A 14,363-nucleotide genomic window follows, 5' to 3' on the forward strand; every position below is an offset into this window, starting at 1 on the left:
AGGTACTTCATGACGCATTGGTAAGGGCCCAGTCCCGCTTCTGTTTAGGCTTTGCTGCACGCTAGCCCTGTGTTTCGACCGAGAAGCGCAATGCACCCTGATCAACAGATTTTCAATTCTTGGGGCGTTCCCATGTATCAGTTTCAGGAACCTACCCCGTTACATTCCAGTCTTCGATTGTCGCAAAACTTTCCCGGGGAGTGGGTCTTTCCAGGGCTGAGTAGGGACCGAGCACTTGGTGCTTGTAGTAGCGGTGCCTTGTAGCATGATATAAAGTAGCATTCCAGGAGAAAACGAATGGAGAATCCCCACGCGTATTAAATTTGCGTTGAATATGCAGCCCGAACGATTGATCAGCTCTGGCTGCAAAGCTTTCTTGTCGGAAGATGTCTTCTTCGCCCACCCACATTATTATGGCGACTGCATGTTGATAACACGGCTGGGCAACTACATGGCCCCGGCCATTGCAAGCTTGCTCATCACCTTCTTCGTTATGGATCGATTCGTTCTCCAAGCATTCGTGCTTCCCGCTCTATACGGAAAACATTATACGAACATGGAAGCTCGGTTTCAGCGAATGTTCTCCATCACGCATCTCGATTGGATCGTACGAATGATCTCGCTCGCGACTGTATCGAAGGGAGTGTTTGAGGTGGTTTTCGGCGGCCGCCATTGGTCTGATACGTACTTCGTGGATCCATCGCGCACCCATGCGACGCTGGGAGATGTGGCCGCGATTGCAATGTACTTGGTCTGCGCGTTCAAGACATTTGAGCTTCTTCGGGCTCAGGATCTGAAGCTGTTGATCGTGTTCCACCATGTGGGAACCATCGTCATGATTCAAGGTTTCCTTTCTTTGGCATTCAACCTTCCTGAGAATGGCCTATCGACCATCTTCCACTCGAGAACCCTCGCCGACATGTTTGGATTCTGGGGTAAGATTCAGTCAATTCACCTGATCTCTTCATGAGCTAACAACAGCTTCATAGTCTTCTTTGACGGAACATTGGGGGTCGCATCCCACTTGACGCTCATTCTTCGACGCGGATGTGTGAATCAGACCAAGCTGCATTTCCGATTCTATGACCTTACCTATGCACTTTCGCTTCTCTCAACCTACCTCGAGCCGATCATCGTTGCATACCTTCTCTTTATGCATTGGGCTAGATTGTCGCTCACTGCTCATGCAGTGATATCCTCTCTGCAGGTCCTGTTCTTCTTCTCCAAGCTCAAGGTCTGCTCGCGAGTAGGCGCTGCCCGAAAGCAGGTACAAACACAAAGGCAACCCACGGAGAAGAACTAAATCGGCCTTGTGATTCAATCTGACCTTTGTTTTATGACTATTCCCGCGAAATACCACATCTCATGTTCATGTCAAAATTAGTCGCAGTCCATCAGATAGAGAAGCTTCGTAAAGACTCAACCTTTTATGTCCACAAGAAGACCTCGGGAATAGACCGTACCTCGAGAGTAGATCAACTTGCAATATACCAAATAATATATGGAGATGCGAGCACAAACAAGAATGACTTTTAGTATGCCATAATGCGACTGTATGCGCCCGAACTGCTCTATGGTTGGTATCAATATGTACAAAAAGATGATAGCGACTCATCACTCATAACTCCAAAGAAAAGACAAGGTGCTTAACGCTTGCGCTCACGGATCTTCCACTTGATTCCATCCTTGTTTGTGCCTCCGACGGAATTGCCCATCTTGGCCCGCTGCCAATCAAGCTCTTTCTCCGCAGCCTGGACCTCCTTATGCTGCTTGCGCAGGGCCGCCAATTTGTTTGCACGAGCTTCGACGGCGCGTTTGCGGGTCTTGCGAGCCCGTCGAGCTTCCACTAGAGCCTTGCGCTCAGCTTCCAGTTGCTTCGGAGTCTTGCGGGCTTTGGGTGTTTCTTGGTCTTCGTCATCGCTAGCGTCGTCTTTTTGTAACCGTTGCTTCTTCATTGCCAGTTGGTCTTTTCGGTCGTCGGCGAAGACGGTTCTGTTCGGCTTAGGCTGCACCGGGGCACCGAAATCGAAGTCGTCGAAGTCGTCGTCGGAACCATCCTCATCATCGCTCTGGTCCTTTGCTGCTCCGCCCTTCTCTCCGAGAGATTTCTTCAGGCCGTTCTGCAACTCCACATCACGCTCGAGACGCTCGATCTCGCGTCGCAACCGCTCCCCGACGGTTCGGAGATATCCTTTATCTTGTGTCTTGAGAAGCTTGAGTGCATCGTGACTCAGGTCCGCAGCTGAAGCTCTAGCAGTGCCTGCACCGCGTCCATGTTTGCCTTGAGTCCGGTTTTTGTCACCCATCATACCGAATGCGAATTCATCGGGATTGCGATCTTTGGCCTTCTCTTCGAGGCGCTTCAACTTGGCCTTCTTGGCATTGTAATCTTTGGCACGCAGCGAGTAGTCCTGTCGAAATTAGCATGGTCGTTGGAGGGATGATACAAGAGTATAGCTGCTGAAATTTGTCAAAGCAACGACACGATAAACTCACCTTGTGCTTCTCGAGAAGACCCCATTTCTCACGACCCTGGACCTGGCCACGCTCCTTGTGGTTGCGCCGTTGGACGGCATTGCGCATAGACGACATTATGGGCTATTTTCTAGACACAAATGTGATCAAGAAAATGTAGGAATGCGATAATCAAAGATAGGAAGATCTCGTTGGAGAAACTTTTTTTTCTGCTGGATTTTCCCTCTCCGCCCGAGCTCTCGGCTCACTCGCGCTCCGCATCAACATCACCCACTTGGTCTCGATCTTCGCTGCACGCCATTCAGTAACGAAGCATTGACGTCTGCTTTGAGAATCGAGTTCTTATTCTCTGCTGAATCTGGCCGTCGAAAAATTACCCGAAACCACCGGGCCGAGTCCTCCGAGCGAACCATCCGACCCATTGATCATCCCATACACTCCTCAAACCCGAACTTCGGTCCTCGAGATCGACCTACAAAGTCTCAATGGCTACACCATCCACATCTCCCGATGCGCCTCCAACGAATCCACCAAGGAGCAATAACCTCCGCAACCCTCTTCCCCTCTCAGCCCCCCAAGAACAAGAAGTGAAATTATTGTTCCACAAGCGTGTACGAGGCTATTGCGCCCCAGAGATTAAAGGTACATAATTGCTTTTTTGTTTCGATTATACCTCTACAGGTTTCCCGCTCGGGTTTTCTAGCATTGGGCTCCCAAGCTCCTGTTAAGGGGATCTTAAGAACTGCCGATTGCACCATCGTGGCAATGTTCCGCTCCGCTCCACACCTTCCCATGCTCAACCAGCTAACTCCACATGATTTAGCATTTGCCGAATGCGCCGTTAACCGCACCATTACTGCAACATGGGTCTGTCGCCAGCAGCGACTTGCAATGAATTCGTGCATGATCGCACACGCAAAACCTGAAGAAGAGGATCGCGCACGTGAAGAGTGGTTCGCGGGGATTGAAGAACGGCGTCGCGCGCGCGATGAGGAGCTCGCTGGTGTTGAGAGGCGGCGTGCGGAGGTTCAAAAGCTGATGCGCGAAGATGAGATCCGGAGACGAGAGGCCAAAAAATGATTTAGATTCGTCTTCTATTGTCTCTCTCTTTGCAGCTATCTCCACCTCTTGTGTGATTATGCTTTTGTTTATATGGGTTTTGGCGTCTTGAGTATTGTTGCTTGTGTTTCGTCGGGGATGGAGTGCGAAGACTTTCGTCTCTACATCTTGGAATTGGTGCTCAAGGTTCGGGGTCTATTGCTATATCATAGACCAGTGTGCTGGTCTGTTGATTGGGCCCCACGCCGATGCTGAGGCCTCGCTGTGGAACGCATTGGCGACCTTGACAGCACGTTATCGTCGTTCCATTTCCTCCTCGGTGGGCGATGGGTGTCCAAGTGAATCTTCCAGAGTATCCCTGGGTGCCCGCTTCCCCCGACGGGCAACCGATCTATAACTTTTCCTCTCTTGGCGCACTAAGGCAGATGAAGCAGGCGTTTGCTGGGCATTTTAATTACATTGCATGACCACCCAGAAGCGATGGGTTGGCCTTGAATTGTGTACAATATACAACCAATTGCATATCTTGATTCAATTGAACAGGAAGACGTCTTTTTATTTCCATCTTTATCTTCCTATCCATACTAATATTAGAGAACAAGACGTGCAATAGACCTTCTCCATGCAGTAAAAAGCAGTTCCCCATTCCGTGGTATGAAGTAGATCAGAGGAAGAATAACACCATGCGCCAGAAACACCCCCGATTCGACGTCAAAGCAAATGAAGAAACCCCAGGCTGAACCGACGCGCTTAAACATCAGTCATCTTCCGGTCTTCATCACCATCACCAGCCTCGCCCATAGTAGTATCCTCGCCAAAGATATCCTCCATCTTGCCATCATCTTCGTCTTCATCGCCGCCATCCTCTCTGTCTCCAGCCCCGTCACCTCCAACCCCATTCCCGGTGGTCTGTGGCGCATCAGGCACATCCTCCTCGCCCTCGCTATCCCACTCATCCTTCATATCCCAGCCCAAGCCTGTAAGACAGAATCTCTCAGGGGGCAAGCGCATTCCACCCATTGAGATACTCTGATTCGCAGCAACCGCCCCGTTAGGAGCACCAGCGGCAGGATCGAAGCCGCCTCGCGAAACACCAGGCAAAGCAATCCGGTTCCGCTCCGACGCAACATCCATCAGGAATTCCTTCGGCAGCCCAGTCTGGAACTGGAAGTGTAGACGAGAAGCAATGCTCAAACGCAATGCCGGCAGAGACACGCTGTTGACTTCCGCAGTGCCCTTTGTGCCCGCCGCACCGTCTGTCGCAGCAGCGTAGCCTTCCGTTGCAAGATGCACTGCATCTTGTAGCACATTCGCCGTGTATCGGTATGCGAAGTCGAGGAGTTGAAGAGGCACCCGGTCTTGGTATGAGGTTACCCCGAGCGAGGCGAGGAGCATGTGAACCAGTCGGACATCGCGTGGTCGTCGCGATTTCCCGCTATCCTGAGCTGATGTCCCTGGGACTTGTGGGGGTTGTGCGGCTGTGGAGGTTTGGGGGGCTGCGGCTGGAACATTGGGCTGGGCCTGGGAGGCGGGCGCGACGCCGTTTGTGGAGGATTCGGCGGGTGGTGTGAGAGCTTGGGTGGCAGGTGCTGAGCCTTGTGTCTGCTCTGGCGATGCCATTTTGTCGGTGCTCCTTATCGGATAGATCAGGATGGAGGGGACGCTGGTATGCTGGAGATGATGAAATTGGGGTTGTACGCTGTTGGAGGGGCCCTGGATCCTGTCAAGTTCAGATGGATGGTATTTTTGGCACTAATACCCTGCTCCGACGCTAGCGATCAGGCCGATGGTTCAAGCAGCGCTGGAATTGGAGTTGCAAGTGGCCGATTTGATGAGGTCGAAAAGAATGGAGCGCAAGGAGCTCCGATATCACGCTAAACCGCATTCGGTAATCGAGCAAGTCGGGGAGAAGTTGTCACTTCTCAGCTTCAGTTTCATCTGATTCGCGATGATTCAAGAGATGTGTGCTTTACTGATACTTCACTCCTAACTCTGAATTCTTATCTTGTTTGGGGATTACTGACGGGTGCAATGAATGATGCCTGACGATTGGCGGTTAATCGTAAGCGGCGGCTATACGGGACGCCTGACTAGTGAGAAATCGTACGGAGTATAGGCAGCTATTTTGCCTGCATTGACCAGTAAGCAGGTCTGTAATCAGCCATAGCCAGCAGGTTCAGTGCCTATGACCGCAGAGCTAGGCACCGAGTTCCGACTGTATAAGAGGCGCCGTGTTTACTTCATTCAGAACGCAGCACCTTGGAGCCATGGAGTTATCATCTCAGCCATTCTTACTTGGCCCTAATCTCATGAATCTGCCATCAGAACTCCACCTTCAAATAAGTACCTACTTATCCTACCCAGATGCCCTTGCTCTGAAGCATAGCAACCGCCATTTCTACTCCATGGTCTACACGGGCGTCCATCTCAAAGTCGACTGGTTAGTCGAGCGATTTGAAAGGAAGCTCGAATGTCCTATGGAGAAGTGCTCGTTCCGTACTGATGAATCCTTTTGCAACGGCCGGGTTCGGGGCATCATGGAGCGCCGCCGCTGGCATCTTGAATGCAAACCCGTTCAAGGTGGATGCATCGTAGTTCATGGGAGAACTTGTCGGACGGATATGATTCCAACATGGTTCAGGATCAAAGCACAAGGAAAGAGAAGGGTCGCTAGACGAGTGCGCAGTTGGGGACAAGAAGGTATATCCAACGAGCCCTTGCCCTTCACACCACTTTCACTTGCTTCGGGTCCTAAATGAAGAAGTATATGCTAAACGTTTTATAGCACTTGTCGTTGGAATAATAGCTGTCTTGTTAGAATTGCTGTGGCTATCAGCCCAAAGGTAGGGCAACACTGCCTCTGCGGTCAAGGGTTTTAGCTAAATCGACTAAAATTGGTCCTTTGGTGACAGATCAAGGTTTCAAGCGCAGACTCATCCGTTCTTGACTAGGTCATCTCATTGCATCGTTTGGGGATATCTCAAGGATTTCCTAGCATAATATTTTTGACTTGGCGGTCGTTTGACAGGGACCGATCAGGTACCCACGAAGCACGAAATCCAATGGATATACATACCTTCATCCCGAGTCATGGAATAAAGCCAGAATGCTATTATGGCGAGAGATTCGAGTTTGCAGTGCAAGAATTGACCGATATGGCATCAATTTGCAGCTTGGTGTGGTTTAACCATCGGGCGGTTTACAGGACCGTGATGTAATTGAGCCTGGCGCCCGATGCAATTGATCGCGATCGATTTCGAACATCAGGAGACATTACAAATTGAACTCTCAATTTGATTGGGCGTGCAAAGAAAAAACACAGGGGACGATGTGCTCATGAGCCCTGATCAGGAATCTAATCACTGACGTCACATTGACGAACTTCCAAGAAAGCTGCATATGCTCATAGAGCTATATAGCCCCTGCTCCGTACTCAATTGTCTTCGTTAACAACATCTCTTCAAAATATCAACATGTCTACCTCAGATGCCACAGTCAACACCACCACGGGTAACCACCCTGTGGACCCTTATAAGGCACAGAACTTCGAGGACCCTCCTCTGCCCCAGAAGATCGAGGAATTAGCCAGCTTCATTTCTCAAGTGAAGTTTGGCATGTTGACCACCAAGCAATCAGAGGGTGATTACCTGGCCTCGCGTTGCATGGCCCTCGCCGCACAGGTATGGCTCTAGCTTCCAACAACTACATCTATATCAGAGCTGCAAACTAATGCTATTTAGGAACACGGCGGCATTGACTTGATCTTCCACACCAACCTCTTCTCTGGCAAGACTATGGATCTCACCGTGCACCCACAAGAGACCAACATGTCCTTCCTCGACCCCGTCAGTGGCGCCTGGGCTTCCATCTCGGGTACTGCATCCGTCATCGGCGATCGTGCTACTGTGGAGAAGTACTACTCCCCCACACTCAAGGCGTGGATTGGAGACATGGGCGATGGTGTCCATGATGGCGGTCCTTCAGACCCCCGAATTGGCGTGATCAAGCTCGAAGCTAAGCTTGCGACTCACGTCGTTGCCACCAAGGGTCTGCTCGGCCGCGCCGTTGACACCGTCAAGGGTGCCGTGCAAGGCAATGTGCCTTCGATCAATGGCATTCGGGAACTGACCAAGGAGGAACTAGCTGAGTGTATGTGTTCTTGAGTTTTCTTTGCTGATGTAGTACCATGCTGACTTGATGATAGGGCGCCGGACGCACCAGGAATAAACCAGTTCGCATTGGTTGGATTCTGAAAAATCAGATGCTCCATTTATGTTGTATGAATGAATGAGATCTACTTGATACTTAGCTACTAGTTAATGATACTTGAGTAAACTTCAGCGATTGTTGAGATTTCATCGACCCGTGGATCCTGTACAAAGAAAGTCATATATAGGTCATTTGCCATTGTCTATCGCCGAACTATACTATTACTGTGCAAGTACTGGCCCTCACGTTTGTACACAAGTAGAGACAAAACTAATTAGGTTACTGAAAGCTCACTGGAAACGTGACCGCAAAACAACCAAAAGTAAAACTGGGTATCGTCCAAAACTCCTGCTGGTAAAAAGGAAAAATCAAGCAACATCAAATCTAGGAGTCTGTATTAGCACCACCCAAGGATAAGACCTCAATCATTACTTACCAAAACCAGGGGGAGACGTGCTGGGATACGGCCCTCGTGCAACAGCATTGCAACCGCCTTTTGGGGCGTCGCCTGCAACTTGCGGTATGCCTCTCTGACATGTCGCGGCTCAATCGGTGTGCGGCCCTCCTCAGGCGGGTCAAAAAGACCAGTTTCCCGCTTGCGCTTCTTCAAGTTCTCCCCAGCCTCAGCGCCTCCACGGCGATTCTTCTCATTGTCTTCGCGCTCCTTGACCTTTAGAGCTTCTTCAGTCAGAGTCTGGACGATTTCAAAGGTGAGGAATCCAAGAATATCCACGATATCATCATTGGGCTTGGACTCGGTGACGATGCCAAAACCCGCCCACTCGCGGAACCGTTTGCTCTTTCGGTATGTAAATGACGCCTGTCGGCATTCGGACCAAAAGACATATTCTTCCTTCGTCATATGTCGGGTACGCTCGTCAGCCGCTGCGAGACGCTGCAAGGTTGCATAGTTCTGCTCTTCCTCTTCTTCGTCTTCTTCGTCCTCGCGCTCCGGGATTTGGATCGAATAGAAACTGTTCACGTCCCAAGCAAGTCCAACCTTTGCTTTCTTGTTCTTTGGTTTGGCGGCGACGTCTGCTGGGCCTGCGACGGCACCCGCCGCATCGTCGGCTGCGAAATCTGCGGCGTCACCACCACCTTTGTCGTCGGAATCTTTGACGTTTTTGCGGACGTCTTTCCAGGATAGGAATGTTCGGAGACGGGAAACTTTTGCCTTGTCATGGCGGATCAAGAAGATTAGATCGTCGGTTGAGATGGATCGAACACCTCGGCGAGTTGCTAGAGATGTGCTTCGAGTGAGCTGGTTTATTGTCAGTGAGACATACGCAAATTATTTGAATAGTTGGCACTCACAATCTCAATCACTTGTTGTCGAGTGATCTCTTCAATCAAGGTAGTGGTTTCAGGGGACGGCTCGGCAGTCTCTCCAGAGACGAACATCATCTTCGCAGCATTGTTAGCCATCCGTACTCTTGTTTTATCCCATACTCAAGCTGAATGGTAATCTCGTGGTCTCGCTGGCTCTCGTTTGGTTTTCAGTAGAGGTTCTTCTGTGGAAATTCCATGAAGGAAGATGCAGGAATGACATTTTGAAGTGGCACGATCTCAGCATAGACGTTATCTTCGATAATATGAGCCTTAGCAATGAGGAAACATAGAAATGATTGCATGCGACAGGTCCTTGTAAAGAACGTGCTGTTGTTTCACGGGGTTGCCTTTTCTCCATTGCTTCAGATGATCATGTTGGGTTTGTTTACTGATCAACAGAGCAATTCATCCCATCCATGATTTCGGTGTATAGAGAGCCGGCATATCCAATATTGCAATTATATCATTCCAGGCGCAAAGGCGATGTTTCGACCGCCAACGGATGCGCATCACTTTTAACGGGTCCAAGTTGTCCACAGCAACCATGAGATTTTCAAGAGCCAGAAAGACCACGACACCGAGTATAAGAAGTAAGATTCCCCTGGGGAGAGCTCACCTGCTGGATCTCCTGCCGGTACTTTGGATTCCGATCGGAGCTCATTATGGATAGCGTACGCGTTGCCGGTTGCCGGTGTAGCCAGTTTCACTATTCTGAGTCGGGGTAGAGCTGGCAAGAGCCAAGTCGCAATTGATTGACGATAATGGTGAAGTGAGAGCTGCTTAGGGTGAGGTTTCGCAATCTGGGGATGGATCCCGGGCGGTCTCATTCTGCCGTCATTGAGGCGGGCGGTCATGCGGCGTTGCGGGGCAGATGCTCTTTTTTCCGTCGATCGTTTTGCGTTTTAGAGATTCTCAATTGGTGCATTGGCCTTTGAAATTGCAGGTCTCCTTGTTAAACATTTCACAGAACCCACAGCGAAAATGTTGCACCTTGTTGGTCTCGGCCTGGCCGATGAGACGGATATCACCGTCCGCGGACTGGAGATCGTGAAGCGGGCCGAGAGAGTCTATCTGGAGGCATACACAGCTATTCTTCTGGTCGACAAGGCCAAACTTGTAAGTTTACTGACCTATCTGTTCAAGGGCTCTTATCTGTTCTCCTTGACTTCCTGATACTCTTGTTACATGTCGCAGATGACTGATTCAACATATCACTAGTAGGAAGAGTTCTATGGCCGCCCTGTTATTGAAGCGGATCGCGAACTCGTTGAGACCGGCAGTGACGATATCCTTGCCGGCGCAGACAAGACCGATATTGTCTTCCTTGTCGTTGGCGACCCATTCGGGTACGACACTCCAACCCCACCTCATCAATTCTTACACTAACACAACCAGCGCAACCACCCACACCGACCTTGTCCTCCGTGCCCGCGAACTCGGAATCCAAACAAATGTCGTCCCCAACGCTTCCATCATGTCTGGTATCGGCTGCACCGGTCTGCAGCTGTACAACTTCGGTCAAACCGTGAGCATGGTCTTCTTCATGGACAACTGGAAGCCATCCTCCTACTACGACCGGGTGCGCGAAAACGTGCAGACCGGATTGCACACACTTGTGCTGCTCGATATCAAGGTGAAGGAACAGTCAATTGAGAACATGGCGCGTGGACGCCGCATCTACGAGCCTCCACGCTACATGACTGTTGCCCAGTGTGCGCAGCAAATGCTGGAGACTGAGGAAGAGCGCAAGGAGGGCGTCTACGGACCTGACAGCTTGGCTGTGGGTGCTGCTCGTGTTGGCGCTGCGAACCAGAAGCTTGTCTCTGGAACACTGCAGGAGCTGACTACCGTTGAGATGGGAGCGCCTTTGCACAGCCTTGTCCTTCTTGGCCGGAGAACACATGATCTCGAGAGAGATTACATTCGGGAGTATGCTGTGAACAAGGAGACCTTTGATGCCAGCTACGCCAAGGCCTATGGCGCGAGCTTGTAAGCCTGTTGAGGTTTTATGATTTCAAGATTAAAATGCACATATAGTTAGTTTCTGAATAGACAATTTTCATGATACACATGCTCCAATAAACTGTACCCAATGACTACACAAGAATTTATGCTGGGTACTTGGGCCCTCTGCAAAGGGAGATGAATGCAGTGGAACAAGCATAGTCGTCATGGACAGTTGAAAAAAGACTTCATCTGTGCTAGCGAGAAATTAACAGGGTATAATGATTTTCATTCAATCTGACCCTCGTGAAGGTCACCAGATCAGAAGTCTGGATTTTCTATTCTAAGACAAAATGAAAATGCAGTGTATAGCGAGAGATGCAAAACAAATGGTATCCAAGACACAGTAAGGAAATAAGCATATGCAGATGGGGCCAATAAGGCCGGCAATAAAAGTCAATATGCATAAGGAAACACAGTCCACCGGTACAGTGAACGTATAAGATGATTCAGAGACTCGGTGGCCTGCACCGGCAATGCCAGAAAATTCAAATATAACTCGAGAAAACAACCGCCAGACACCGAATAATATGCAAAATGTTGAAGCAATGTACAGTTCAACTGAACAGACAAGCTCATGTCGTATCACATCGCTAATGGGCAAGTTCGACCTCGTCTTCCTCGCCGGGAAGGAGGATCTCATGCCCAGAGCCTTCGTAAACGAAGATAGCCGCAAGGCATCCAAACACGGATACCAGGGCGATCATCCACCAGGCAAAGCCGACCATGCCGATGTCAAGTCCGTATCCATACCACGCGCCTGAGAAGATAGGGCCGATGGTGCGGAAGGCAGATGAGACGGATTGGCCGATGCCGTGGATTGTTCCGAGGACCGATGGATGGGGCGAGCAGTTGTTCAGTAGGATGATGGAGGTTGGGAGGGTGAAGGTTCGTGCGGTCACTTGGAAGAACAGCACGATGATGATCCAGAACCAGACCCATGGGCCGTTCGCCTGTCCTGGTGGAGGGATAGTAGATGGAGCGAGCGAGATGTAGGGAGCAATGAAGTATGCAACTGGGAAAAGAGAGAGGAAGTATTGATAGCTCTTGGCTGTACCAAGGCGACCGTTGATGGATGGGTAGATTGTGAATTGAAGGAACATGCCGATCACACCGAGGATAGCAGTTGCAAAGCCGACGCTTTGGGGCAACATGCCAAGTCCACCGGTGAAAGCGAAGGGCAGGCTTTGGGCTGGGCTTGCTGGGTCATTGGCATCGTATCGTGGAGTAGAAAGGAAGAGCAGCCAGAGGTTGTTGAAGGCTCCCATTTGGAAATCGAAGAATGCCTGCGCTCCAAGTGTGCACAGGACATTCTTAGTCCAAATTCTGCGGAAAGGCAAGACTCGTTGGAGGCGCACAGGCTTGTGCGCCTTCTCTTCGAGTTCGTAGCTTTCCGCGCGGTCCAAAGGTCTGCCGAGCAAGGGTCCGTCTTCTTCGTAATCGCGGAAGGGAAGTCTAGTGTACAAAGGCGAGGAAGACGGCACCACACTCTTGACGCTGCGCGAGAACAGCTTAATAGCGTAAGTACCCAAGCCAGGCTTTCCTTTGCATGATGCGAGAGTCTCTTCCAATCCGTACGCAACCAAGACGGCAGTGAGAGAAAGGAAGCAAAAGTTTGCAAACATAGGCAGCGCATAAGGGTATGTCTCGAGCCACTGCACTCCATTCTCGCCGCCAAATGAGGAATTCGGACCGAAGAGGCGAGGGTAGCTCTTAACGGGATCAGCCAACATACCACCCATGACTGTGAAATTGATCAGCACTGTCGCATCGACGTTAATCAGCATGGATCGACTTACCAGGACCAAACAAAGAGGCCACATTGAAGCCAATAGGCAGAATCAAGAAAGCGCGCGAATGGTACTTCTTTTCCTTGACGTTCTCCGCAATCATAGTCCGAATAATACCGACTGTTCCGTTGATCGCACCGCCAAACGAGCGCCAAAACACAGCCTGCGCAAATGACGTCGAGTACGCAACACCCAAGCATGACAAAGCAGTACCACAAAGACCGACAAGCAGGACGAACTTGCGACCACCCCACTCAGCATCCGCAACCCGACCCCACGGAATAGCTGTCGCAAACTGGGCAGCAGTGAATGCGCCCTGCAGGATACCGGCTTGCGTCGCAACGTCTGAGTCGGATAGGTTCGGATCGAATGACTTGAGCTGGTAGAACATATAAGCCTGCAGCGAAGCGATCTGCAGGAAGTCGAAGACACGACACAGGCCCAGCAGCGCCAATTGGCCCTTGTGCGGCAGCGACATCCAAGTCACTGCCGCTGGGCGAGGTGCTGGCGCAGCAGGCAGCTCTTGCTCTTGCAGGGCATGCATTTGCGCCTGGCTCTGGCTGACGGTGCGACTGTGCACATGGCTTTTGTGGCTCAAGTCCATTGAGGTGTTCCTAAGCATGGTATGATCGGGCTCGTCGAGGGAGTTCGAGGGAGAGGAGCCTTCTTCAACACTGGCGAGGGAGGTGTTGGACTCGCGTCGGCGACGGCCTGGATTCTCGGAGGATTGCGCTGCGCCTTGTGTTAGATGGTAGCCACTGGACCAAGACGTCGTACGCGCGTGGCGGGCATTATTCGTTTTATGGTTCCCGGACCTAGGCATGGAGAGGAATGTGTATGTAATCCGGAGGAGGAGCCGTAATGAACAAAAGTGGGAATCGTGCCCCTTTGGTTTCGTGTATTTTTCGTCGTTGCGCGGTAATTATTATTGGCCCAAATGCCATGAGAGGGATAAAAAAGAGAAGAGTGTTTGAGAGAGGAGTGATCTTCTTGGCTATGTATTTTTTTGACATTAATCTTTTCCCAGCCTTGGCTTCACAGGGGAAATTCCATCGATGACGCTCATTTCTCCGTACTTTATTGATAGGCCCACAGGGGGGTACATGCCGTTGTCGATTACTATATCATTCGCATTCACCAAATAGTAACGTAAAAGAGCTGTATCATATTGCCTAGACAATGCGAGTCATACTCCCTTGAGGATGCTCATTCTGTTCCTGTCATTGACCAGCATCGCATACGATAGATCAATACAGCACTTACCTCGATACCCAAACGGATCGACAACGACAGCCGGCTTGCGACGACCAGGCCCACATCTCCCTGCCGAGCCCACTTTAGCCCTGCCCTGAGCGATGACTCGCCAATACACCCGTGCGTTTTGACGATTGATGTCTTGGCATGGAAGTGATGAACCGTGGAATTAAATTAGAAACGCTTCACTTTATTCCCGACAATTACACCGATCCATGCCCTGAACAGATGAATCTTTCGTTT

The 14,363-nt window shown here is 50.6% G+C and overlaps 8 protein-coding genes across 8 annotated transcripts; 4 read left to right on the top strand and 4 right to left on the bottom strand.

The window, feature by feature from the left end:
• Nucleotides 1–334: 334 nt before the first annotated feature.
• Nucleotides 335–1,303, top strand: N7506_006699 (uncharacterized protein; the record flags this gene model as incomplete). The annotated part of the gene is made up of 2 exons (XM_056955992.1): nucleotides 335–935; nucleotides 990–1,303. The coding sequence occupies 2 exons, from the start codon at nucleotides 335–337 to the stop codon at nucleotides 1,301–1,303; spliced, it is 915 nt and encodes a 304-aa protein (XP_056810326.1).
• A 343-nt stretch (nucleotides 1,304–1,646) lies between these two features.
• N7506_006700 (rRNA-processing protein UTP11) lies at nucleotides 1,647–2,592 on the bottom strand (the record flags this gene model as incomplete). The annotated part of the gene is made up of 2 exons (XM_056955993.1): nucleotides 1,647–2,411; nucleotides 2,497–2,592. 2 exons carry the CDS (start codon nucleotides 2,590–2,592, stop codon nucleotides 1,647–1,649), a joined length of 861 nt encoding a protein of 286 aa, XP_056810327.1.
• A 368-nt stretch (nucleotides 2,593–2,960) lies between these two features.
• Nucleotides 2,961–3,555, top strand: N7506_006701 (uncharacterized protein; the record flags this gene model as incomplete). The annotated part of the gene is made up of 2 exons (XM_056955994.1): nucleotides 2,961–3,117; nucleotides 3,299–3,555. The coding sequence occupies 2 exons, from the start codon at nucleotides 2,961–2,963 to the stop codon at nucleotides 3,553–3,555; spliced, it is 414 nt and encodes a 137-aa protein (XP_056810328.1).
• A 729-nt stretch (nucleotides 3,556–4,284) lies between these two features.
• N7506_006702 (putative transcription initiation factor TFIID, 31kD subunit) lies at nucleotides 4,285–5,154 on the bottom strand (the record flags this gene model as incomplete). Its single annotated transcript, XM_056955995.1, has 1 exon — nucleotides 4,285–5,154. One exon carries the CDS (start codon nucleotides 5,152–5,154, stop codon nucleotides 4,285–4,287), a length of 870 nt encoding a protein of 289 aa, XP_056810329.1.
• A 1,853-nt stretch (nucleotides 5,155–7,007) lies between these two features.
• On the top strand, nucleotides 7,008–7,761 carry N7506_006703 (blue light-inducible protein Bli-3; the record flags this gene model as incomplete). The annotated part of the gene is made up of 3 exons (XM_056955996.1): nucleotides 7,008–7,214; nucleotides 7,275–7,683; nucleotides 7,739–7,761. The coding sequence occupies 3 exons, from the start codon at nucleotides 7,008–7,010 to the stop codon at nucleotides 7,759–7,761; spliced, it is 639 nt and encodes a 212-aa protein (XP_056810330.1).
• Nucleotides 7,762–8,121: 360 nt separating this feature from the next.
• Nucleotides 8,122–9,733, bottom strand: N7506_006704 (transcriptional regulator SPT3; the record flags this gene model as incomplete). Its single annotated transcript, XM_056955997.1, has 4 exons — nucleotides 8,122–8,127; nucleotides 8,180–9,004; nucleotides 9,058–9,147; nucleotides 9,689–9,733. 4 exons carry the CDS (start codon nucleotides 9,731–9,733, stop codon nucleotides 8,122–8,124), a joined length of 966 nt encoding a protein of 321 aa, XP_056810331.1.
• A 320-nt stretch (nucleotides 9,734–10,053) lies between these two features.
• Nucleotides 10,054–11,065, top strand: dph5 (diphthine synthase; the record flags this gene model as incomplete). Its single annotated transcript, XM_056955998.1, has 3 exons — nucleotides 10,054–10,188; nucleotides 10,294–10,418; nucleotides 10,468–11,065. The coding sequence occupies 3 exons, from the start codon at nucleotides 10,054–10,056 to the stop codon at nucleotides 11,063–11,065; spliced, it is 858 nt and encodes a 285-aa protein (XP_056810332.1).
• Nucleotides 11,066–11,669: 604 nt separating this feature from the next.
• N7506_006706 (putative MFS transporter) lies at nucleotides 11,670–13,689 on the bottom strand (the record flags this gene model as incomplete). The annotated part of the gene is made up of 2 exons (XM_056955999.1): nucleotides 11,670–12,820; nucleotides 12,876–13,689. 2 exons carry the CDS (start codon nucleotides 13,687–13,689, stop codon nucleotides 11,670–11,672), a joined length of 1,965 nt encoding a protein of 654 aa, XP_056810333.1.
• Nucleotides 13,690–14,363: the final 674 nt, after the last annotated feature.

This window comes from Penicillium brevicompactum (assembly GCF_028827555.1).
Source record: "Penicillium brevicompactum strain IBT 35665 chromosome Unknown utg000005l_segment0_segment0, whole genome shotgun sequence".
Classification (NCBI taxonomy): Eukaryota; Fungi; Ascomycota; class Eurotiomycetes; order Eurotiales; family Aspergillaceae; genus Penicillium; species Penicillium brevicompactum.